This window comes from Vigna unguiculata, chromosome 6, assembly GCF_004118075.2.
Source record: "Vigna unguiculata cultivar IT97K-499-35 chromosome 6, ASM411807v1, whole genome shotgun sequence".
Lineage (NCBI taxonomy): Eukaryota > Viridiplantae > Streptophyta > Magnoliopsida > Fabales > Fabaceae > Vigna > Vigna unguiculata.
In genome coordinates this window covers 13,210,596-13,236,392 of record NC_040284.1, presented here as the reverse complement: position 1 = coordinate 13,236,392, position 25,797 = coordinate 13,210,596, and the positions used below count along the sequence as shown (strand labels likewise).

General features: G+C 32.9%; 1 protein-coding gene and 2 non-coding genes across 4 annotated transcripts; all 3 read right to left on the bottom strand.

The window, feature by feature from the left end:
* Window positions 1-1,361: 1,361 nt before the first annotated feature.
* Window positions 1,362-1,522, bottom strand: LOC114189358. The gene has a single exon (XR_003605661.1). It is a non-coding gene; the product is annotated as a U1 spliceosomal RNA (small nuclear RNA).
* Window positions 1,523-3,232: 1,710 nt separating this feature from the next.
* LOC114187234 lies at window positions 3,233-8,048 on the bottom strand. 2 transcript variants are annotated; one of them, XM_028075426.1, is made up of 13 exons: window positions 7,266-8,048; window positions 6,815-6,888; window positions 6,128-6,282; window positions 5,782-6,049; window positions 5,570-5,666; window positions 5,198-5,316; window positions 5,026-5,110; window positions 4,818-4,950; window positions 4,556-4,710; window positions 4,354-4,474; window positions 3,893-4,072; window positions 3,713-3,781; window positions 3,233-3,590 (listed from the first exon to the last, which is right to left on the bottom strand). In XM_028075426.1, exons 1-13 carry the CDS (start codon window positions 7,751-7,753, stop codon window positions 3,438-3,440), a joined length of 2,097 nt encoding a protein of 698 aa, XP_027931227.1. In that variant the 5' UTR covers window positions 7,754-8,048; the 3' UTR covers window positions 3,233-3,437. The 2 variants fall into 2 exon arrangements, with proteins under 2 accessions (XP_027931227.1, XP_027931228.1); XM_028075427.1 differs by having other exon boundaries at window positions 3,233-3,587.
* Window positions 8,049-12,135: 4,087 nt separating this feature from the next.
* LOC114189276 lies at window positions 12,136-12,293 on the bottom strand. Its single transcript, XR_003605591.1, has one exon. It is a non-coding gene; the product is annotated as a U1 spliceosomal RNA (small nuclear RNA).
* Between the last annotated feature and the right edge of the window lie 13,504 nt (window positions 12,294-25,797).

Here is a 25,797-nt window from a genome sequence, read left to right as displayed (position 1 = left end):
CGAATTTTTTTTTTACGGGTCGAGTTGCGGGTAGACACTATCCGTACTCGACCCGACCCGTTGCCATCTCTAGTGGTAGGTACCTTTAACATTTCCGTAAAATAGAAACATAAACCCAAGATAGAAATATTTTTCAAATTTTTAATACAAGTTTTCCAAAGCACTTCTAAGTTATAGAAAAACAGATGCATAGTTTTTCAACTACAAAAGGGATCAAAAACAAGTAAATAAGTCTTCATTCAGGTTGCTTAAGAGTCTTCAAAATCTTGCTATTTCTACTTTCCTTAGCTAAATCAAAAGAGTCATGCTTCTTTCTCTTTGAATGAGTAATCTCATCAGTGCAATCTTTTTCAGCACTCAAGTAATTTTACATCATCAAGAATGTGTATACCTTTGAAGGTGATGAGGACAGTAAAAAGCAGAAGTTGAAGCGTTCTTTGTTAGCATTGACCAATGGCACATCAAATTCCTTGCACACAATCAATGGAAAAAGTTTTTCTAGGTTGTGTTTGAGAATCTGAAGTGCCACATGATTTTTGTTTTTTCATGATTCTTGAATTGCTTAACATTAAACTTACAATTTTAGGAGCAGAAAGCCTTAGAAACTTTTCAATTATCAACTCATCATCTAATATTCTTTATACTGAATAAGAATACTGAAACTGTGAATTGCTCAACTTTTTTATCTCAACCTTAAAAAGCAAGATTTTTCCAATCAAGTCTTCGATATCTTTGGGAACACTTGTTGCATTGATGGCCTGCAAAATTTACTGATATCAACATAGAATTTGGATTCTCTATTAATTTTTTTTTCTGTATTGTTCATCTTCTCTAATTCAAAATACACTAATAAATACTAATTTTAATATTTTAAAATATATTAAAAAAAATAAAATACCAATTTATAATGTTCAACAGAACATAACAATAAGAATGTTGTGTGCTAAAATTGTACAAACCATCAACAGAAGGCAGTAGTTGTGCATGAAAAGCAGTTCCTAACCATGAATAAAATTGTATTACATGCCCTACATATATTTGCTTTTTTCACTTGGAGCACTGAAAATGTGGTTGTTGATGCAAATCTTGGGTTCTTATCACTTATGGTGAAGTTCTCATCTCGGTTGCAGAAAGAAGTTACATTCATATCTAAATAAAATAAGAATTTATTTTTATAATATTAATCTTTCACCGAAACCTACTTCAAATTAAGGTAAGGACATTTAAACTGGCAACCACAACACAAAAATGGATATACACATAACCAGAAGCAACCAATTACTGATATCAATGCTGGGCTGAATCAAACAAAACATGATGCAACAGATTATGACGTAGGTTCTACCACTTGAAACTGAGATGCAAGGACCGCGCGAACGCAGGTCCCCTTTGCAACAAATTATGATGTAGACTCTACCACTTGAGTAGACCTTAGAACAATATTACTTCGAAGTGCAATGAAAGTCACTGTCCTAGACCATGGACCTTCTTGATCATCCATTGATCCCGTCCAGGTAAGTATGTTGTTCAACCATACACACTTTTCTTTTGTAGCACAACTTTCATAATTCTCACCGCTCTCTCAGCGATGCGGGACTTGAAACTCTAATCTACTATCTTCAAAAACATAAATCTGATAACTTGACACCTCTGCCACCAGATACAGCAAATTGTTTGAAAATACTCAACTTGTAACAACAAACTTCAGAGAAAATTAACAATAATGTGCAAAGTGCAATCTTATCCTGGGTTTGCAAACTTAAAAACTTAAATATTTGAAAGAGAAACGACTGAATTTGTTATAAAACAATTAATTAATTAACATAGCACTATGTGAAATGAAAATATGAAACTTAAGAATAATGGCTTGCACTTGGTGCCATAGAATTTAGTTAAAAATTGATGACACATTAGGGAAGAAAAACTCGATTGCTTGGATATGAATTGGTCTCCTAGATCTATTTCATGCAAGATATTATCATGTAAATTGTTTTGTTTTGAAATATATGAATATGATAATTTTGAGATTTTAATCGTAAATTGTTATTGTTAAAATTGTTTTAAAAAGGTTGAATAGATGAGTTGTACTGTTTGTTTATGGAAGGAAGAAGTGTTCACGTTGTTAAAAAGTGATTTTGATTGAGTTGGAGAATTGGTAAAGTCTTGTTGAGTCTAGGAATATTTGATGAGTCATTTCATACATTGATTAGATAAGTATAACAGAAAAATATTAGAGGAGTTTAGGAATATATTGATTAGAAGAGTATAGCAGAAAACATTAGAGGAGTTTGTTGATGCATTGGTTAAATTAATTAGTCTAGCAATACACATTTAACAAGTCTTTTAGGTATTGATTAAACTAGTCTAATAATACATTAGTCAAGTATGTCCATACATAGATTAGACAGGTCTATTAATATACATTAAACAAACTTATTCATTCAGATAAATCTTGCAATATACATTAAACAAATTTAGTCATATACTAATTATATGAGTATAACAAATAACATTAGACGAGTCTAACAATACACATTATATGTGTTTGCCCATACATTGATTAGACAAATATAACAATCATACATTGATTAGAGAGTCTAAGAATGCACATTAGATGATTTTGTCCATACATTGATTACACGAGTCTAACAAGATAAGTTAAACAAGTTTGTTCATACACATATTAAACAAGTCTATTAATACAATTAGACAACTATTCTCTAGTTAGATGAGTCTTACAATACCATATACGGAATAGATATGTCTAACAATATACATTAGACAAATGTTTTTATATACTGATTAGACATCTAATAACATATATTAGACAAGTATGTCCATCTACTAATTAAAGAAGTTTAACAATATATATTACACCAGTAGTATGTCTGGCCATATATCGATTTGTCTTTTTTGCAAATATACTTAACATATTTTTGCATTTTCTGTCTTTTATTTTTAGAAAGTTTACTCTATATTGTTGTATATACTTTATCCTTTTTATTTTTACAAAATTCACTATGTACTTTTACAAACATGACATATTGACTTTCTAAATTTATAAATCATCTTTCACGCCGAAATCAAAACTTAATTATAAACTTGAAATATTTATTATTTCTTTCCTCAATGTAAAAATCTTTTTTAATAAACACAAATAAACACCAACATTGCATTTGGTGAAAAATATAAACAATATTTTTTAGAACAAGAGGTAGTTAAAGAAGCGTTATAAAAATACACATAAAACCATTGTATAAATTCCAAAAAGACCTTTCTGCCACTGTTAACACCAATCAAATTAACCTGTTTTTCCCAAATAACCTCGAAAAGTTCTAAATTTTTTATACAATTTTTGAAAAGCACTTCTAACTCATCTAAAAACAGATGCATAGTTTTTGAACTACAAAATGAATAAAAAACAAGTAAATGACTCTTCATTCAGTGTCCTTGAGAGTCTTCAAAATCTTGTTATTTCTACTTTCCATAGCTAAATCAAAAGAGTCATGTCTCTTTCTTTTTGAATGAGTAATCTCTTCAGTGCAATCTTTATCAGCACTCACACATGTGAAATCTTGCAGCAAATTCTGCTGCAAATGATGGTGAACTTAATTACTTCATTGAATACAAATTTTGCCAGAATTTGAAAACAAGAAGATTGGTTATGGAAATAAAGCCTCAAGTAACTTTACATGATCAAGAATGTGTATACCTTTGAAGGTGAGGTCAGTGTAGAGCAGAACTTGAATTTGTTAGCATTGACCAATGGCACATCAAATTCCTTGCACACAATCAATGGAAAAAAAGTTTATTTAGGTTGTTGTCTCGGAATCTGAAGTGCCACATAATTTTGTTTTTTCATAATTCTTGAATTGCTTAACATCAAACTTACAATTTTAAGAGCAGAAAGCTTTAGAAACTTTTCGATTATCAACTCATCATCTGATATTCTTTTTACTGCATAAGAAGACTGAAACTGTGAATTGTTCAACTTTTTTATCTCAACCTTAAAAAGCAAGATTTTTCCAATCAAGTCTTTGATTTCTCTGGGAACACTTGTTGCGTTGATGGCCTGCAAAATTTACTGATGTCAACATAGAATGTAGATTTTCTGTTGGATTTTTTCTGTGTTGTCCCTCTATTATGTCTTCAAAATAAACTAATAGATACTGATTTCGGTGTTTTAAAATATATTAAAAAGGTTATTAAAATACCAATATTAGTATATTTTAATGCTCAGCAGAAAACAACACCAAAAGACCTAGTAGAGAATTTGAACTAGTCAACATATTATAAGAATGAAGTATGTTTTGCAACCAAAACCATTATTTGGCAGAAATGGTCCAGATAAACCTTGTTATGTTTCTTTATCATATCTGCACATTTGATCTTCAATAAGGAAGAAACTTCATGATCAAAGACGACAAATGATGCAGAATCTGTGTCATCACTGACCCTTAGTTTGATTCGGTACCTTCAGAAGAAAACACAAACAGATCTTGTCAAAGCTAACTTATCTACAATACAAAACTGTCTCAAGTTATGAAAGCTATACCTTGGGAAAGTAGTAACAACATGGAGATTGCAATTAGCACAGAAATACATATTGGAGTCTGGGAACACAGACTTATTACATTTGCAAGCTGTGTACCACCAGTTATCAGATTCTTCTATGTCTTTGATGGTGGCCAAAGTTATGCAAAAACAATCCTAAGAAAACTTTCTGTTAACATGTATGTGTTTTTGATGGTTCAAACATGATAAGCAGTGAACAAAACTTGATAATAATAGACTTCTTAAAATATTCTTGTACACACCTCCTTCAAGTCTTTCAACTCTTCAATTGTTTTTCTTGGTGTTAAGAACAGGAAATCTTGCTCCATGTTGTACTTGGGAGAAGCATTAGGTTGGCTAAGCATTGTAGAAACAGCTTCACTATTTTGAGTGATTCTGTCAACAGTGTAAATTAAATTAAAACAACTCTTATGTTTCATATTCTCATGTGAAAAAGAGTACTGTTGTTACCTTTGCATAAGTTTTATAGACTCTGGAACATTCTCCCTAAACAATAGTTTAGTTCCATGCATCATACTTTGCAATGATACTTTACCTGAGAAGTAAAATTGAGATATATGAATATGTTAAAATGTTACACTTTCTGTTTCGTTAAAGTTAGTTAAGGAAGAAAGAATCAAACCTCTAAAAGTCTTTACTCTTGCAAATTGTATAACAACAGGGCTAGCCACTTCACCAGAGCCAAGAAAGGAATTCAATTCATCCACATAATTTCCAAAGAGAGCACAGTCCATCTTCAGTCTTTGGCCATTTAATCATAAGAAATATGTTATTAGTAATAGCTTGGAAAATATAAGTTAAAAGTCTCACATTGAGTAAAACTAACAAAGTTGAGTATTATATAAAAAAACTGGACTCACAAATTTTAAATCTTAATATTTTATGTTGGAAATGTTGTTAGGTTTTTTATATGGGTAACTCATACTTCAGTCGTGGTGCAGTTTATCCTTCACTTTAAACACTAAGATGAAGACAAGGAGAATATGATTTTTACCCCCCACTCTCGATCTCAATAACTATCATTCTGATTTTTCTCTCTTGTCTGATATATTCTCTTTTACTTACAACACCTGTGACTAATCCAATAACATCTGCAGAAGAAATAAAATTGCATATATATCACATTTTGCAAACATGCTAAACTTTTTGTAGAAGAAAGGCAGTACCAATACAAATGAAACAAGTTAAAGATGAAAAAACAGATACCAACTAAATAAGACATGTCATATTCTTTTTCCAACATATCGTTAAATGGAACAAAAGAATATGGTGAATGTGTAATGGATGGCTCTTTCAACTCTTCCACAACTGTGTTAATCTCAAAGTTTAGCTTGAAATCATGCTTAGTTGTTCTATAATCTCCATCATTTGATCCAACTGTAAAAAAGCCCATGCAGTAGATGTTTCCTTCCTTTAACATACTAATAAACTTGTAGATCAAGGCCCTTCTCATTGATGCATGAATCTTACAACCCTATAAAACAAAATGGAGCAATAAGTAAATGTACACATTCAGAAACTCCTTCAGTAAATCCTTAAAATAAAAAACAACCTTATCATCCATGAGAACCATTTCAACAGAAAATGGTTGCCTACTATTCGGTAAACCTGGTATGGTCCACATTCTTATTATTTTCACCTGAATCCTCCATGTCTTTTTCTCTGCTGTAATGCTTGCAACTGAGTCATAAACACACTCCATGGTATCTACAATGAATGGTCCAAAACTATAGTGATATGATTAAATCCATATACTGTAATCTGATGGTAATACAACTTGTAGAATTCATGAAAACATTAGAGGCCATTTGCTTAAAGCCTTAGAGAAAGAAGCATCTTGTAGAATTATTTGTGAAATTTTTAGTGGAGCAGATAAAAGCCATATTCTCAGTTGGTAAGAGAATACACATGTATGCGTATCTTTTGAAGGGGTTATATATATATATATATATATATATATATATATATATATATATATATATATATATATATTACTAGATTATAGATTGCCTGCTTTAATTTTTTCCTTTCTCTTTCACTTTAATACATTCTTACTCTGTTTTAGTCACTAGTTTTTTTCTTGTGTATTTGAACATATAATTATAATATTTTAGTGTTCATCTTTTATTTTAATTTGTATTATGTATCTTTATCGTATAATATTAGTAAAATATATATTAGTCTTCAAATAAATCATAATATATATATAACCCATCCTCAATTCCCATCCTTCCTTTACATTGGTTTCGGCATCTAGGAGGCAATCTTTTCAAAACATCTCCAACAATGTCCTTAAGTAATTCAGCATCCGTCCTAGCATATGAAAAGTGAAACAAAGAATTACATCAGTGATATGTTGTTAGTCTAACAAATTCAAAACAAAAGCATAACTACACAAATGATCATACTAAGCAAAGTATCATGAAAGTTGAACACATATTGTTCCAAGGAAAAATGAACCCACAACCTCTTCCACCCTCCTTTTAAAACTCACCAAACCAATTTTATAACTTCTAAATGTTAAGAGGAGTGAGGAAAGTTGAACACACAACTTATTTCGCTCTTCTTCTTATCAACGAGCCAACCTTATATCTCCAGCAATGCTTAATCTAGAATGGCATTAGGTAAACTTAATCCAACACAAAAAATATTGTCTGACTAATTTGCACACTCTCAATTCATTTTGTTACCTATAATTTTGAGAGCTCCATCCAGCTAAGTTGGCTGCTTGAGTGAGAGCAGTTTTCCATTTTATGCAGTTGGGTTCTCCTTCATGTTTTACAAAGCTCTCCATAAACCTCCCAGTTTGGTTCCTGACATGGGATGGATCTGTGCTGTAGAACACTGGTATTACAATCTGTCCCAACTCTTTCTTGCAATCCATAATCTTTATGAGTTCATTCAAGCACCACTTTGAGGAAGCAAAATTCTCTGAAAACACAACAATAGATACACGAGAATCTTCAATGGCTTTCATCAGTGCTGCTGAGATTTCATCACCCTTTTCAATATCTTCATCTATATAGGTTTCCACTTTCTTTTGCATCAAAGCCTCATAAAGATGGCTGCTGAAGTTCTTGCGTGTGTCTTTACCTCGATAGCTTATAAAAACATCATATTTTTTTGTACAAGAGTTAGAGGAAGAAGGAACAACACTCATAATTCTCTGCTCAACCATTTTGCACCTGCAACGAGTATAACACTACAATTGAAGAGATAGCAAATGTTTTTATATTTCCCTTTGTTCTTGACACTTCTCCTCAACATGAGCATAGATAGAAGAGAAAACCAGAAGATACCAAATTAACCATATCCATTATTTCTATTCAGAGGTAAAATTGAAAACAGAGAAAAGACCATCAGGAGAGAATGAAACAAAGATTCTTTACTTGAGCACAAGAACTTCTGAGATGCAACAGAGAATAACTAGACTCTTTTACAAGCATTAAAGAAGAACTAGAAAAATGAATGTAAATACAGTGACCATGTGATGCAAATTTCTGAGAAGTATCATAAAAGGGTTCCAAGTGGGATCCATTGGTCCAACATGCCTTTGAAAAAGTGTTTCATGTCTCTTCACTTTTTGACCCGGCACAGAGTATTCTATATTCCTTCTGTGAATAAAATTTAGGATTGTTTAATGTAGAGTTATTTTATATCTAAATTATATAAAGAAATACAAGATAATATATTAATTCTAACTAATAATGTACTAATATTTTATCTAAATTATTTTTATTTATTTGATCACATTAAATTATCTAATGTAATAATTAAATATTGATATGTTTTTAACAAATATTATACAACAGTACAAATATTCAATCTACTTTAATAAACTCCTTTTAATTTTATTATACAGCTCGAACTTGTTATTAACGCTGAGAAACCCCTTCTTAAATAATAATTAATTTTACACAAGTAACTAATTTCTTGCAATCCATAATCTTTATGAGTTCACTCAAGCACCACTTTGAGGAACCATAATTCTTTGAAAACACAACAATAGATGCACGAGAATTCGATGGCTTTCATGAGTGCTGCTGAGATTTCATCACACTTTTCAATATCTTCATCTTCACAGGTTTCCACTTGCTTTTGCATCAAAGCCTCATAAAGATGGCTGCTGAAGTTCCTGCGTGTGTCTTTACCTTGATAGCTTATAAAAACATCACATTCTTTTGTACTAGACTCAGAGGAAGAAGGAACAACACTCATAATTTTCTGCTCAACCATCTCGCACCTGCAATTAGTATAATAGTACAATTGAAGAGATAACAAATGTTTTTATATTTCACTTTGTTCTATTCAGAGGTAAAATTGAAAACAGATCACAGTTCTTATGGGAGAGATTGAAACACAGATTTTTTACTTGAGCACACTCTTTTACAAGCATTAAAGAAGAACTAGAAAAATGAATGTAAATAAAGTGACCATGGGATGCAAATTTCTGAGAAGTATCATAAAAGGGTTCCAAGTGGGATCCATTGGTCCAACATGCCTTTGAAAAAGTGTTTCATGTCTCTTCACTTTTTGACCCGGCACAGAGTATTCTATATTCCTTCTGTGAATAAAATTTAGGATTGTTTAATGTAGAGTTATTTTATATCTAAATTATATAAAGAAATACAAGATAATATATTAATTCTAACTAATAATGTACTAATATTTTATCTAAATTATTTTTATTTATTTGATCACATTAAATTATCTAATGTAATAATTAAATATTGATATGTTTTTAACAAATATTATACAACAGTACAAATATTCAATCTACTTTAATAAACTCCTTTTAATTTTATTATACAGCTCGAACTTGTTATTAACGCTGAGAAACCCCTTCTTAAATAATAATTAATTTTACACAAGTAACTAATTTCTTGCAATCCATAATCTTTATGAGTTCACTCAAGCACCACTTTGAGGAACCATAATTCTTTGAAAACACAACAATAGATGCACGAGAATTCGATGGCTTTCATGAGTGCTGCTGAGATTTCATCACACTTTTCAATATCTTCATCTTCACAGGTTTCCACTTGCTTTTGCATCAAAGCCTCATAAAGATGGCTGCTGAAGTTCCTGCGTGTGTCTTTACCTTGATAGCTTATAAAAACATCACATTCTTTTGTACTAGACTCAGAGGAAGAAGGAACAACACTCATAATTTTCTGCTCAACCATCTCGCACCTGCAATTAGTATAATAGTACAATTGAAGAGATAACAAATGTTTTTATATTTCACTTTGTTCTATTCAGAGGTAAAATTGAAAACAGATCACAGTTCTTATGGGAGAGATTGAAACACAGATTTTTTACTTGAGCACACTCTTTTACAAGCATTAAAGAAGAACTAGAAAAATGAATGTAAATAAAGTGACCATGGGATGCAAATTTCTGAGAAGTATCATAAAAGGGTTCCAAGTGGGATCCATTGGTCCAACATGCCTTTGAAAAAGTGTTTCATGTCTCTTCACTTTTTGACCCGGCACAGAGTATTCTATATTCCTTCTGTGAATAAAATTTAGGATTGTTTAATGTAGAGTTATTTTATATCTAAATTATATAAAGAAATACAAGATAATATATTAATTCTAACTAATAATGTACTAATATTTTATCTAAATTATTTTTATTTATTTGATCACATTAAATTATCTAATGTAATAATTAAATATTGATATGTTTTTAACAAATACTATACAACAGTACAAATTCATTAATTTTACAAAAGTATTTAATTATATCTAATATTCATTAAGGCATTTAATTTCTTAAATTAAAATACATAACAAATATCTTGTCAACTAATAAGGTCAAATACAATATTCATTTTCTTTTTAAGAATTTTCAATAGGTTGTAGCATTTAACTGATCAATCCTCTTGGTCAGTGGCAGATCTTCAATCAATAGTTTGGAGGTGTCAAAATTTTAGTTAAATTACTCTTTTGACCATTTTTTTCATTCAAAAATGTTAAAATTGGTTTTCTAATTTTTTTTAGCCTCAATTTAGTCATAATTTTTTAAAAATTGATGCAATTTAGTTTTTTTTTTGTTAAACTTCTTGAAATGAAGTTAAGATTTTTTATTAAAATTGACACTAAAATTATGGTCACTACACCAATCAAGTAAATCATCATTATTCATTACTTCAAATTTGATGAAAAAATCTTGATCCAATACAAGAGATTTAACAATAAAGGATTAAATTGCATCATTTTTTTAAAAATCGGAATCGAATTGAGATTTAAAAGAACTTGAGGAAAATAGGGACCAATAGAATAATCCCAAAACTTTTATATAAACTAGTAAAAATATTGTATTTACTTTTTTATGACAATAAAAAATAGTAAAATTATTATTATTATAATTATAAAATTAAATATAATAATTTTTATAATTTTATTATAATTAATTTTCATTTATAATATTAATTTTTAAAAAATAGCTAAATAAAAAAATGTTAATTAAACAAATAATCACATAATATTAATAAAATAATTATTTTAATTTAAAAAATATTTAAAAGATAAAATTAAAAAATAAATGTGGACAATAAAAAGAAAATTTATCTTTTATATATAAATATAAATGTATAATATTTTTAAAATATCAAATATATAAAATATATTAAAAATATTAAATTTTTAAAAAATATATTAAAAAATATACTAATTATAAAAATTTTGGAGGGGCATGACTATAGTGATGGTCTGCCGTTGATCTTGGCTGTCAATAAACAGAGACATTGCCTTGAAACTGAAAATTGAGAGCATGTACGATAAATTCTATTTTATTTTCCTTTGTACTAGAAAAAGATATACATTCTGGTTCTAAACTCTGAATTGCATAGGATCATTACGTACTTGTAAACAAAAAGAAACAATATCATATGTTGAAGAATATATTGTGACAAAAAGAAAATTATATTACTTGTGGTGCAGTGTACATGTGGAATTGTACATTATGGTGTATTAGTTATTTTAATGTGTATTATTTTTAATCTTATGTCTTATCATATTTTTCGAGTATCAGTTTGAGTACTTTCTTGACATGTACAAAACAAAACATGAACTAGTGTAGCCTTAGCTTTACCGAAACGAAACATAATAAAGTAGACTAGCTTGAACTTTTGTTCTCCATAAAATACTGTCTCGCATCAATTTTTTTCCCTTGTAGAAAGATTTTACACATTCTCGCATCCATAATAAGTTTTGAATTTTAATAATTGAACAAATCTTACCAAATAAATTATAGAAACTAAATAAAAACTTTAAAAACACTCAATGTGAGTACCACAACAGAAACATGAGGATTCCAAATACAAGAACGTACACCAACCAAAAAAAGAAATATGCAGACAACAGAAACATGAGAATTCCAAATACAAGAGCGTACAACAACCAAAAAGAAACAACATGCAGAGTAAGAACATACAAAACCAGAACTGTGCAATGATGGGCTGCAATTAAACCTTAATTATGATAATGATAAAAACAAAACTAAATTAATTGAAGTTAAATACAATTACACAGAAAAACAACCTAAGACTGGAATGTAGAGGCTGCGCGAACATAGACCCCCTCTACCACAAATTATGACATAGGCTCTGCCATTGAACAGACCTTAGAACAACACCCATCCAAAGTGTAATGGATGTCACTGTCCTAGACCATGGGCCTTCTTGATCGCCCATACACACTTTTCTTTTGTACCAAAACTTCCACACTCCTCAACACTCTTTCACCGATGTTGCACTGGAAATGTCTTAAAAAACAAATATCTGATAATTTAATCACGACCAAATACATCAACTATAATGGCTTTGTGCTCCGAAGAATAAATTATTTGAAAATACCAACTGGTAACGGCAAAATATAGAGAACATTAACTATAATGGCTTGCACAGAATGATTGTTCATTTAGGACACATCAGCACCAAAGTGCAGTCCTATAGTTATTAGTGTATAGAGGATAACAGAAGATAAAAACTAGAGATAGAAATCATAATGCTTTATTGATCAACTCAATTGATACAAAGATAGAGACTTAGTTATATAGGGCTAAGCTCCGCAGAGAAAAAGGGGAAAACAAACCCTATAACGGTAACAACAAAAAACTAACTCAACTAACTCTAATACCCCCTCTCAAGGTGGGTTGTGAATATTGATTAAACCCAACTTGGAAACGAAAATAGAAAAGGACTTAGGATGTAAAGCTTTGGTAAAAACATCAGCAATTTGATGTTGAGAAGAAAGATGAGAGAGAACAATGAGCCCGTCAACTATCTTGGAACGAATGAAGTGGCAATCCACTTCAATGTGTTTTGTCCTTTCATGGAAGGAGGGATTCTTAGCAAGCTAGATAGTGGATTGATTGTCACATAAGGTGGGTATAGGCAGTGGAATAGCCAGAGATAATTCGTCAGATATGTATTTTAACCACTGAATTTCACAGGCAACAACAGCAAGAGCCCGATATTCAGCCTATGTGGAACTTCGGGAGACAGTAGATTGCTTTTTGGATTTCCACGATATTAAGCAGTGGCCATAGAAAACACAATAACCGGTGACTGATTTGCGTGTTGTGCTACAGGAAGCCCAGTCTGAATCGGAAAAAGCTTGAAGTCTATGAGGGTTATGAGCAGGATAAAACAAACCCTGGCCAGGAGCATTTTTGAGATATTTGAGGATCTGGAGGGCTGCTTGTAAATGAGAAGTTCTTGGAGCTGTCATGAATTGGCTGACTTGTTGAACAGCAAAGCTAATGTCAGGCCGTGTGTGGGTGAGATATAATAACTTGCCAATGAGCTTTCGAAAATTCGTGGGATTAGAGACAAGTTCTCCATCAGTGGCATTCAACTTGATAGAGGGGTTGGCAAGGGAAGAGACAGGTTTGCAACCTGTTAAGCCAAAGTCAGAAATGATATCAAGACAATACTTCCTTTGATTAATAACCAATCCACGTTGAGAACGGGCAACTTCAAGCCCTAAGAAGTATTTCAATTCTTCGAGATCTTTGATATGAAAGTGATCATTAAGATAGGACTTAAGGTGTGCAATGGTTTGAATATTGTTCCCAGCTATAACTATGTCGTCAACATAGATTAAAAGAGCAGTAAAAGCAGCTGGTGTTTTCTGAACAAATAAGGAATGATCAGCGGAGCTTTGAGTGAAGCCAAAGTGTAATAGGACAGAAGTGAGATTGGCATTCCACTGTCTACTGGCTTGCCTTAAACCATATAAAGATTTATGAAGCTTGCAAAATAAATTGGCGGAAGAATGGAGCAAACCGGGAGGAGGCCTCATATATACTTTTTCATCAAGGTCACCATTTAAAAAGGCATTATTAATATCAAGTTGATGTAAAAACCAACCATAAGATATAGCAATAGAGAGAAGAAACCGAATTGTTGTGAGCTTGACAACAGGTGAAAAAGTATCAAAGAAATCAATCCCCTCAGTTTGAGTGAAGCCCTTGGCGACTAGGCGTGCTTTATACCTTTCTATGGAGCCATCAGCTCTGAATTTGGTTCGGTAAACCCATTTGCAGTTTACAACTTTCTTTCCTGGAGGGAGAGGAACGAGAGACCATGTTTTATTTCTTTCAAGGGCATCCAATTCAGCTTTCATAGGTCTTTGCCAACAATCAATCTGATTAGCCTCTTTAAAGGAAGTTGGCTCATATGTACCAAAAAGTGAAAGACAAAAAGTTGTGTGAGATTGTGAACAATTAGAATAAGGAAGGTAAGAATGCAAAGGATAGGGAGTACTGTAGGTGACATTAGAGGAAGAAATGGTGGGACAATGATAGTCAGCCAAATAGTAGGGAGGCTTCTTGGAACGAGTAGAAACTCGTGATACACATTCAATAAGCTAATCAGAATCATGTGATTCTGGATGAAATCATGTGATGCAGATTCAGTATTAACAATGTCATGTTGCTGTAAAGGAATACTTGAATTGTCATGCATTGGGGAAACAAAATTTTGTAAAGGAATGATACAATCAAACTGTTCATTATTGGAGACAACAATGGTATTGGTGTCTTATGTGTTTGAATGAAGTGTATCATATGGAAAATGGGTTTCATAGAAAACAACATTTCGAGATATGAAAATGATTTTACTTGAAAGATCATAAAGGATATAGCCTTTGGTACCAAGTTTAAAACCAAGAAAAATAGCTTTAGTTTCCCTTTTGTCAAATTTAGTGCGACCAACAAGAATGGTGGAAGCAAAAGCCAAGCATCCAAAAACTCATAAATGAGTTAAATCAGGAGAGTGTCCATGAAGTAGTTCATATGGTGATTTTAATTTTAAAAAAGGAGTGGGAAGCCTATTGATAATGTGAGTGTCATGTTTAACAGCAAAAGACCAAAAATAGGTTGGAAGATGAGCTTGAAAAAGCAATGCACGACTAACATTGATCAAATGTTGATGCTTTCTTTCAACAATACTATTTTGTTGAGGAGTCTCAACACATGTGGTTTCATGAAAAATTCTTTTTGTTGAATAAAAATCATGTAAAAGGAATTCTTTTCCATTATCAGACCGAATGCGTTGTAGTTTCAAATTGAATTGATTTTCAATTTGCAGAATGAATGAAGGTAATATGGTTTTAACATCATATTTGAGCTTTAAAGGATGAATCCATGTAAAACGAGTGAAATCATCAACAACAGTCAAGAAGTATTTAAAACCATCAATAGAAGATGTTGCAATGACCCCTATATATCTACATGAACTAATTCAAAGAACCTGAGGCTTTTTTTTGTACTATGAGAAAAAGGCAACTTCTTTTGTTTAGCAAAGTGACAAGTATCACAAGGTTGAACATAATCGAAATGTATATCAGTGTATATGAGAGACATGTGTTTCAAAATTCTGTTTGAAGTGTGTCCTAACCTAAGATGCCATAACATAGGCTCTTTATTGGAAACAACATTAGCAAACTGAGGTATAGTACAACTAATATGAGAAACTGAATCACATGATTTATGTTTGGCTATACTGGAATGTTGAAGGTAGAACAAGCCTCGACACTGCTTAGCTGCACCAATCATCTGAAATGTTGATTTCTGCATGATAAAGCACATTTGTTCACAGAAAATAATCATGCAATCAGTATATGAAAGGAGTTTAGGAATGGAAATAAGGAAGGCAACAAAATCTGGTACATACAAAACGTTTTTAAGAATCAAATTGCCAAGGTTAATTGTGCCAGAAAAGGAAGCAGTGACAGTGGTGTTATTAGGCAATTTGATATGTATAGGTGTGATAGGTGATAAAGATTTAAAGAACTTTGGATGGACAAATGTGATCAGTGGCACCACTGTCCAGAATCCAAGAGGAAGAGATGTCACCTGAAGGAGAAACAAAGATTTGTGTTGTGTTGTGTTTCCTTGTTCTTGGTTTCAAGAGCGACCATCATTTCTCTTTACCACTGATGGAAGTTGTTTTCGGTGAGAACGGGTGAAACAAGGATGAGTGCAGGGTTTTCTCCAGGGTGGAGGTATAAAGGGTTTGCCGGATTTATGACATGATCCGGAGGGTTTTGGCTTAGGTGAGCCATGGTTGATCAGAGAGAAGAAGCAAAAGACCGGAAAGGCGGAAATGAAGGAGGGTAATTACCAAACTAATACCATATTAGTGTATAAAGGGTAACAGAAGATAAAAACCAGAGATAGAAATCATAATGCTTTATTGATCAACTCAATTGATACAAATATAGAGACTTAGTTATATAGGGCTAAGCTCTGCAGAGAAAAAGGGGAAAACAAGCCCTATAACGGTAACAACAGAAAACTAACTCAACTAACTCTAAAAATAGTAGGATTACAAACTCAAAAACTTAAATATTTGGAAGAGAAACGACTGAATTTGATGTAAATTAATTAATTTACCCATATAGTGAAAACATGAAAGATATACACATATACTGTGCTGTGTTAAAGTTGTACAACCATCAACAGAGGACCGTATTACATGCCCTACTGAATATTTGCTTTTCCAATTGGAGCATTGAAAATATGCTCCTTCATGTAAGTCTTGGATCAATCATGAGGTTCGCAAGAAGGTTATAACTTACGGTGAAGTTCTCATCCTCTTGGTTGTAGAAAGAAGTTGTTCCCTGTTTTTCATTTTCATTATTAGAGCCTCCAACTCTGATTTCTCTGCATTCCCATTTAACAATTTCTTTGCTATTGCTACTAATCAGCTTCAACCCTGTTGTGGCATATTTGGAAACACCCCACACTCTTTTATCATCCTTTTGGTACCAAATTCATGTTCAGAAACAAATGTTATGTTCTTGAAATCATCATACACTTTAATTATTTTGTCAAATTGTCTGATGTCATGATCTCAAAATAACACATGATCTTAAATTAAATTTATGCAAACTTTCTTCTTGCAACTCCAACCCACCTTTATGCCATTTAGATAGACAGAAAATGAAACTTTATTGTCAAAAAGATAATCCTATAGAAATAATGATGCAGTAAATGAAACCAAACAGGTTAGAGTTTGGAAGGTAAGGAATACTTATTTCTAGTTGTAACAATGACTCTACTTCCTGCTCCTAATAAATCACAATCTTCAATCACTTTTTCTAGTTCTTCTGAGGTATCTACATTATCCAACACAACGAAACCTTGTCTACCTCATATCGAGTACAACATAACAAAACGTCATATATTTTAGATGGTTAGAGGTAGGGGTGGCAATGGGGGCCGGTCCGACCCATTTAGGCTCAACCCGCATAAGATCTGCACAATGCGGGCTGGCCCGTCCTGCCCCGCTTACTCCTTGGCCTGCGGGCTGGCTCGCTTATTTTTTTTTATATTTTTTATTTTTATGATAAAACTTCCAATGTTTAAAAATTGGAAAACTTTAAGAAGTTCACAAAATTAACTAAAAACTTTGGAGAATTAGATGATAAATTGATAATTTAACATTTTCATCATATTCATACTATGACATACATAATGTATTCTTTAAATTTTTAGCACATTAAAAATTAAATAATACTTATTTTTTCCAGTTATACAAGAATTTGAAACATTAATGCAAGAGTCCATAAAAGAAGTAATTAATATACACAAGTGCAAGTTTTTATTTTCAAAATTTTATGCGGACTTACGGGTCGGGCCTATGCAGGCCTGCGTGCTCACTACTTTACTCCGCCCCGCGTTTTTTCTGCGGGCCTGCGAGTCGGCCCGACGGACCAAGCCCTAATTGCTACCCCTATTTAGAGGAAGAAGCAACATCACTTCTCATTCGTTGCTCAGCCATTATGCATTTCATGTGCTGCACCTGCACCTGCACCTGGAAACTGCAATCACTATAACATAGAAAAAGGTTTATGTTTCAATGTTTTCTTCACACTTGTCCTTAACATTATTATTTGGGTGCCTAACATGCTAGAGTTCAAAACTAATATGATTATGATGTGATATGTGATCCGAGGAAATTTTGCCTTTGGAAGAGCTGTATGTTCGTTTGAAAACATAACATATCCGTAAATGATTAGAAACAAAAAGTGTAAGAAAATTCTTAACAGGAATGATTTGTTTGTTGCAAAGGACGGAGGTTAAAACTTCATTTCTATAATTTATTACTAATACTAATACTAAGATTCGATAGGTAGATTTATATTTAATACTAAGAAAAAAAATTTGAAAAATAGAATTTTTTAATAAAAAGATAAAAATTTGGTTTAGGGACAGAACATATTGAATCCATTTTATCAATGTTTCGATGAAATATTTTATTTTGTGAGTACATTTATGTATCAATAAAAAAGAATTTAGTGTTATGATTAGAATGACTTCAAAAATCCATTTTGGAATAATATATTTGATATGGATCAAATCCAATCTTAATCAATTCTTTCTTTTTAACTATATTCTATTCACTAGGTAAATCCCATTTTTTTTTCTTTGACAAGACATTATACAAATAATTGATATTGATGTACATATATTCTAATCCCATTTTTATCATTTAATTTATATAATTTATATAAATTTATAGAATAAATATACATTGTACTAGTCATGCTGGTTCGTTATTTAGGAATTGAAAGAAAAAGGACCAGTAGAATAACGCTTAGGAGTGTGAATAGAAACATAGTTTCGCAGCGTGTTCTAGACTATGCATCCAGAGTATATATTGTTCTGAAAATGCTGTCAAGTATAAATATAAATATGATTCAGCTTCTAGACGGGTCAAGTGGTATATGTGTAAAATTCCAATCCTTCTCTACACCTTTAAAGCCTTCTAGTTATAAACAACACATGATAAACTTCTCAAATTTTAACGTCTAATAGTTAAATATTGGGTCGTTTAAGAGACTAAAACTGATATCGTCTGGAGTGCAATGAGTTAAGTGTTAGTCGTCTCACGCTTAAGTATAATAGCCACTTCCAAAATCGGTTTTTTTTTCATAGTAGGCAAATTTGCTTCTTTTATTAGGAAAATAGGTAGATTTTTAAAAAATTATAAAAATAGACAAATCATACTACAAGTTTTTAAATGAAGAAATCGTTCATCTCTGTAACGTTTTTCTTGATTTTAGATCTTCAAAAGATCAAATGAAGAAATTGCGTAGAGCACACGATTTTGGACCTAAAATTGTGTTGGAAAAAAACGATTTTACTTTGTAATCGATTACAAAATTGTTTACTTTCCGAAGGGTGTAATCCATTACTAAATAATCAAATATGTATAATCAATTATAATAACCCAAAAAGATTTTGCACATCCTTACATCCATATGATTGAAAAAATTGAACAAAATTTATCTAATAAATTATAAAACCTATAAAAACACTCAATGTGAGTACTACAATAAATGACTTTATAATTGAAAAAATGTTAAATTTAAATAAAATAAAAATGCTGATTCAAATTAAGGTATGAACAGTTAAATTGAAAACTACAGTCAAAACTTGCAACTACATGATCATGAGAATAAGAATTAGATTGAGAACAGATGCTAAAACCAAGGGAAAGTTCAAAACTTTAAAAACCTACACAAATAAAACAGGAGCAGAAAAAACACTTAAGCCTATGTTCGTTTGTGTAGTTTGTACTCTTCATGCAAATTATAAAGGACGAATTTAAAAAGTTTTTGTGTTCCCAATCACTGATTTAAGCAGAAAAGGAAAGATGGATTTGCGAATTCTTCTTCAAAATCCATCATCTCAATATTGTAAAGATTTGAGCAGACATTAACCACTTTACTTTCGTGCCCTCTCCATATAATATATATATATATATATATATATATATATATATAAAATTAAATATGTTTTTTATCCCTTAACTTTTAATGAAAATTAGAATTAGTCATTCTTCGAAACTTGGACCAATTTAGTCTTTCATTTTTAATAAATTGGTGAATTTAGTCCTTTAAACCAAATTTTGTTAAGTTTATTTTAAACGTGTTTCTATGTAAATATTGAAGCGAAAAATGAGTTAAATGTTGTAAACAATTCAAATACTATCATGAAATGTGTTTAAAATGTCAAATAAACTTAAAACAAATTGGTTAAAAGGACTAAATACACACATTTTCAAAGTTGAGGGATTAAATTAGTCCAAAGTTTCGAGAAGGAACTATTTTCAATTTCTACTAAAAGTTAAAAGACCAAAAACATATTTAACCCATATATATATATATATATATATATATATATATATATATATATATATATATATATTTGTGTGTGTATATATATATATACACACACACAAATTCATATTTTAAATTGTAATTATTTATTTTAAAATTTTATTTAATTCTTTATAAATTTTTTAAATTCGTATTATTTAATTTTAATTTTTTTATCACTTCAAATTACAAAATTATTCTATTTTTTCATCAAGAATATTTTGGTAAACTTCAAATTTTATTTATTTTCACAATTTTTTATCTATCGCATCAATAAACTTATTCATTAATTTTCACCAAATTTATTTTTAAATCTATTGAGGATTAGACTAAGGTTCATGTGCAATTAGAAGGGGACAATGAAGCTAAGGTTGAGGTTTATATGGGTCTGAGTGAGGGTCATGCTCAAGATGATATCCATTTTGAAGAGGATCCTCAGGCTCAGGTCGAGGTTGTTTGAGTGAGTGTCAAGTTGAAGATGATGTCCACTTTGAAGAGGACCCTTGTAACATCCCTGGCTACCCCTCCTCGGGCCCCAGAGGCTGTCAGGTTACTACAGCCCAATGCACCCCAACCCCTCACCCTTCTCCGTCCATTCATACTGGGTGGGTTGTTGCTAGTGGGAATCGAACCCCCAAAACTGGTAGCATCTGCTGGTGTGCCAGAGGTGTTAAAGGTCAGGTTGGGGGTTCGATTCCCACTGGCAACAACCCACCCAGTATGAATGGACGGAGAAGGGTGAGGGGTTGGGGTGCATTGTGCTGTAGTAACCTGACAGCCTCTGGGGCCCGAGGAGGGGTAGCCAGGGATGTTACAACCCTCAAGCTCAAGTTTAGGTTGATGTGGGTGTGAATGAGGGTCATGTTGAGGTTGATATGGGTGGGGAGGGTGATAATGAAGACAATGGGATCGAGGAGAGTGTGTATGAACCTAATGTTCAGAAGGAAAATGATGTGGAGGAGTTTGATGTCAGCGGTTGGGATGAGTCCATAGGGAATTCTCTTAATGAAGATGAACTAATAGATGTTAGTATCCATAATGAAGAAGGTCAAGATGACTCTTAGGAAGGTAATGATGATGTGGATGTGGAAGTTGGGATTGGTGAAGTTGATTTAAGTGGACTAAGTGCTTATCACAATCATGTGTAGGATAGGGGTTTATCTAACACTAACTGGGAATTTGAGAGTTTAAATAGTGTTGAATATAGGGATTCCTTTAGACAAGATAAAGACAATTATGGAAAGTTTGGTATTTTTTCAGTGCGCAAAAGTGTGGAAGACTATAAGTGGGAGGTTGGGACATACTTCACAGAAAAGGAATAATTTGTAGAAGCTATAAGAACTTATGGTGTGCATAATGATAGGAAATTGAAGATTTTTAGAAACGACAAATGAAGAGTGTGTGTTAAATGTTTAGGGGCAAAGGGTACATGTAATTGGTATGCTTATTGTGCTTATAGAGGTGCGCAGAGTAGTTGGCAATTAAGAAGAATAATCAACCACTATACCTGTAGTAGGGAATTTATTATCAAGTTGATGACTTCAAAATGGTTTAGTCAGAGGTTAGAAAAAGAGTATAAGAGACAATCCTAAAATAAAACTCACAAACATAAGAAACAAAGTTGGAAGGAAATGGAATATGGGCATCTGGAGGTCTACTGCTCATAGAGCAAAAACAATGGCATATAACGATATTGAAGGTTCCTTTAGGAACAATATAAAATGGTATATGATTATGCACATGAGTTGTTAAGGTGAAATCTTGGATCTACTGTAAAAGTTAGTGTAGAAGACAATAAGGGTAATAAAACTTTCAGGAGACTGCATGTGTGTTTAAAGGCTTGTAATAATAACTTTGTAAGCTATAGACCTATTATTGGGTTAGATAGATATTTTCTAAAAGGAAAATATGGAGGGGAGTTGTTATTAGCTATGGCAAAAGATGACAATGATCAAATGCTTCAATTGGCATACTCCGTGGTTGATGTTGAAAATAAGGAAACATGCAATTGGTTTTTGGAACTTTTGATTGATGATCTTTTGGGTCCTGAAGTTTGTTCAGGAATAACTTTCATGTCAAACCAATAAAAATTGAGTTTCTTTCCCTGAATCTGTTTTTTCTATATTTCCATTTTTTTGTACTGCCTTGTACTCTTAAGTGAGTGTTATTTTATAGGGTCTACTGTCAACATTACAAGAATTATTGCTTGGGCTAGAACAATGCAAATTTCAGGAAAAAATTTCTTGGGAAAAATCTCAAATGACTGTTATGGAAGGCATCAACATGTACTCACCCTCAAGCTTGGGAAGCAATCATGAGAGACATGAAAGATCTAAATGAAGATGCCTTTAAGAATTTGTTAGCTATTCCACCAAGCAGGTTTTCCATACATTTTTCTAGTAATTTCTCAGCTACTAACAACTACTAAAGTACTAACTATTGCCTTTCATTTTCATGTTTTCCACTAGATTTTGGTCGGGGTCCAAGTTCACAGGAAAAGCTATATGTGACACACTTGTCAGCCTAGAACAGAGACCCCTAGTTAGGCACTAAGTGAACCACAAACGCAACCAACATATGACCCACCATGTGCCCCACCAACAAGACAACAAGTGAGACAATTCCACAGCCACCAACTAAGACACTTTCACAGCTAGCAACTGAGACATCAGGTAAGACAGTTCCACAACCATCAACTGAGACACTTTCACAGCCAGCAACTGATGTAAGACCCATGAAATTAGTTAATTAAATAATTAATTAATTAATTAATTAATGTGATTTGAAAGAGCCTTTATGGCATTAATTGTTGTTAGGTGTGATGTGGAAAAGTGCTAGCTCAAATTGTTGAGAGTACTTTAATTGTGTGAGAGGACTTGGGTTCGAGTCCTATGTATGCCAATTATATGTTGTATGGTTTATTTATTATTTTTTTTTGGTAATGGAATTGTGAATGGCGAGTGATAGTATAATCATAAGATTATAATGGTTATCACCAAATGTGATTTGGCATGGTGGTTATGTTTTGTTCTTGTGAGTGGAGGTCACGGGTTCAAACCTTGATGGGCATAGAGTAAGCTTTATTTTTGCTAACTATCAACTGTGGTATGAATGTGGAAAGGTAGAGACAACCTATAGCAGCCAAGAGGGTTGGGAAAACCATAATAAAGCCCAATTTCGTTTTATTTTTAAAACCCATTTTTAAGACACCTATAAAAGGCAAAGTTTAGGTAAAAAGAAGGGTTTCTGCAATTGTTTTGTGGCAGCTTGAGAGGAGAACGAAATTGGAGAGTGAGAGGTTGAGTTGGGTGTGCAAGGGCTGAATCAAGAGGGAAATCGTGAATCAAGGGGTCCTGTCTTCACAATTTTTGATTACACATTCCAGGTTAGGGGAGCTGAACCCAAAATTCGTGTTGTTGCATATATGGTATGTTTTTGATTAAATTATGTGCTAAAATTGGTGATGCATATGATGGAAATAGGGGGTTGTGAATTTGGTACTGCTGTGTTTTTGAATTTTGGACTAAATGCATGAAAAAGAGGGGTTATACATGGTTTATGCGGGAATGGGGTGGAACCTGGAAATTTGGGGATTTTATGGAGTCTATACTATGCCAATGTGAAGTTGCAAACCGTGTAAATTGTTTTGGTATGCTCAAATTCTGTTTGGTATGTTTTGTTGTGCGAATTGAGCAAAGTTGGAGTAAGTCGAGTGCGTGATCAATGAAGGAGTCTGCATTTCTCGCTCAGGCGAGCTTGGCTCGCCTAGGCGAGATTAGCAGAGACGCATAACCTAAGCGAGATAGTAAGGGAGTCGCGTGTGTTGAGCGCGACTTCTCGTCCAAGCGAGGGTTTTGTGGGTTTTGAGCGAACCTAGGTCTCACCCAGGCGAGATGGCCTCGCCTAAGCGAGATGTCATGGCCATGCGTGGTGCTTTGTTTGTATTTTAGCCCAAGCGAGTCTGAAATGGGTGTTTGGGCGAGAGATGATCTGGCCTAAGCGAGGGGATCTGGCCTAAGCGAGGGGATCTCGCCTAAGCGAGATAACGTGCTATTGTTGCTGATTTAAACTCGCTCAAGCGAGGTGGATTAGCCTAAGCGAGACTGAGGGTCTAGCTTGGGCGAGAGGTTCCTAGCTTAAGCGAGTTTATGCGAATTACTATGTTTCTATGTGCTTGTGAGTGTGTTGTGGCTGTTTATACCAAGGTTAGGTTGTATATGCATGTGGTGTGATGTTTGGGCTTGAAGGACTAAGTCCAATAGGGGTCTGGGATGTGCTTGGTGGTTGGACACATGATGGGCATGGAACTGGTTGAGTTCCCGTCGGCTACTAATGAGCGAGGAGTCCTTAGTATGGTGATTGCATGTGTCGGGCGCTCGATGGGCAAGGAACTGTATGTTCCCGTCGGCTACTATTGGGCGAGGAGTCCATAGTATGGTGATTGCGTGCGTGCCAGGATCCAAGTGAGAAGACTTGGATGATTTACTACAGACGAGGAGTCTGTAGGGCAGGACTATGAGTGGGATAGGCTCATAGGGTTGGACCACGAATGAGTTAGTTTCGTGGAAGCACAGGGAAGTCCCAAGACCTAGTTTAGGCATATGACTCATGAAGGATTATGAGGTTATGGTGGGATGATTTGAAAAGTATAAGAATTTAGTTATGCTATTTTGGGTTGGGAAACATATTTATATTCATGTTTATTTATATATATTGTGCATAGCTCACCCTTTCTCTGTGTGTGTGGCGATAATCGGATAACTTGTTATCCGGAAGCAGATGATGTGACAGGTGGGTCAAGAGATGCTTAGACTCGGAGCGAGGGCTAGCAGGGGATATCTTTGTATATACATATAGTATATGTTTATGATTTTGTTTTGAGAATATTATGTAAACCTGGCGGGAGCCGTTGATTTTGTATTTCAGTTTTATGAATTATGAACTCCCGGTTTTATAGTTTTGTATATTAAAGTTTTGAATTTCCTGTGTTTTGGGAAATAATTTATAATAAATGCGACAATTATTGTGTTTTGAATTTTTATTTATTTAATATCAGTAATATTCCTTAGAGATGTTACAACTGAGACATCAAGTAAGACAGTTCCACAACCACCAACTGAGACACTTTCACAGCCCGCAAATGAAACAACAAGTGAGACATTTCTACAACCACCAATTGAGACACTTTCATAGCCAGCAACTGAGATAACAAGTGAGATAGTTCCACAACCACCAACTATGAGACTTTCACAGCCACCAAATGAGACAATTTCACAAGCTCTGCATGATCCCCCACTACAACACACCAGCCAAACTCATTCAGGTTCTGCACAACAAACACATCCACCACGAAGACTATCTACGAGAACTTTGGGAAGAAAAGAATTACCATATAGGAAGGCAGCAGTTTGGAAACCATGATTGCTTATTCTTAAAGATTTTGAACTTGTAAGATGTATTTATTATGTACTTGTTGGTATTTTGAAAGCCACACTTTTTGGAACTTCATGATATATTATGCAGGGTATTTTGAGATGTATTT

Coding starts and splice junctions, on each gene's coding strand:
- LOC114187234 (XM_028075426.1), bottom strand. CDS start 7,753: ATGGTTGAGCAGAGAATTATGAGTGTTGTTCCTTCTTCCTCTAACTCT. Junction 5,317..5,569: donor ATTGAGATCGAGAGTGGGGG/GTAAAAATCATA, acceptor AAATGGCCAAAG/ACTGAAGATGGACTGTGCTC. Junction 3,782..3,892: donor AGCTTTCTGCTCTTAAAATT/GTAAGTTTGATG, acceptor ATTGTGTGCAAG/GAATTTGATGTGCCATTGGT.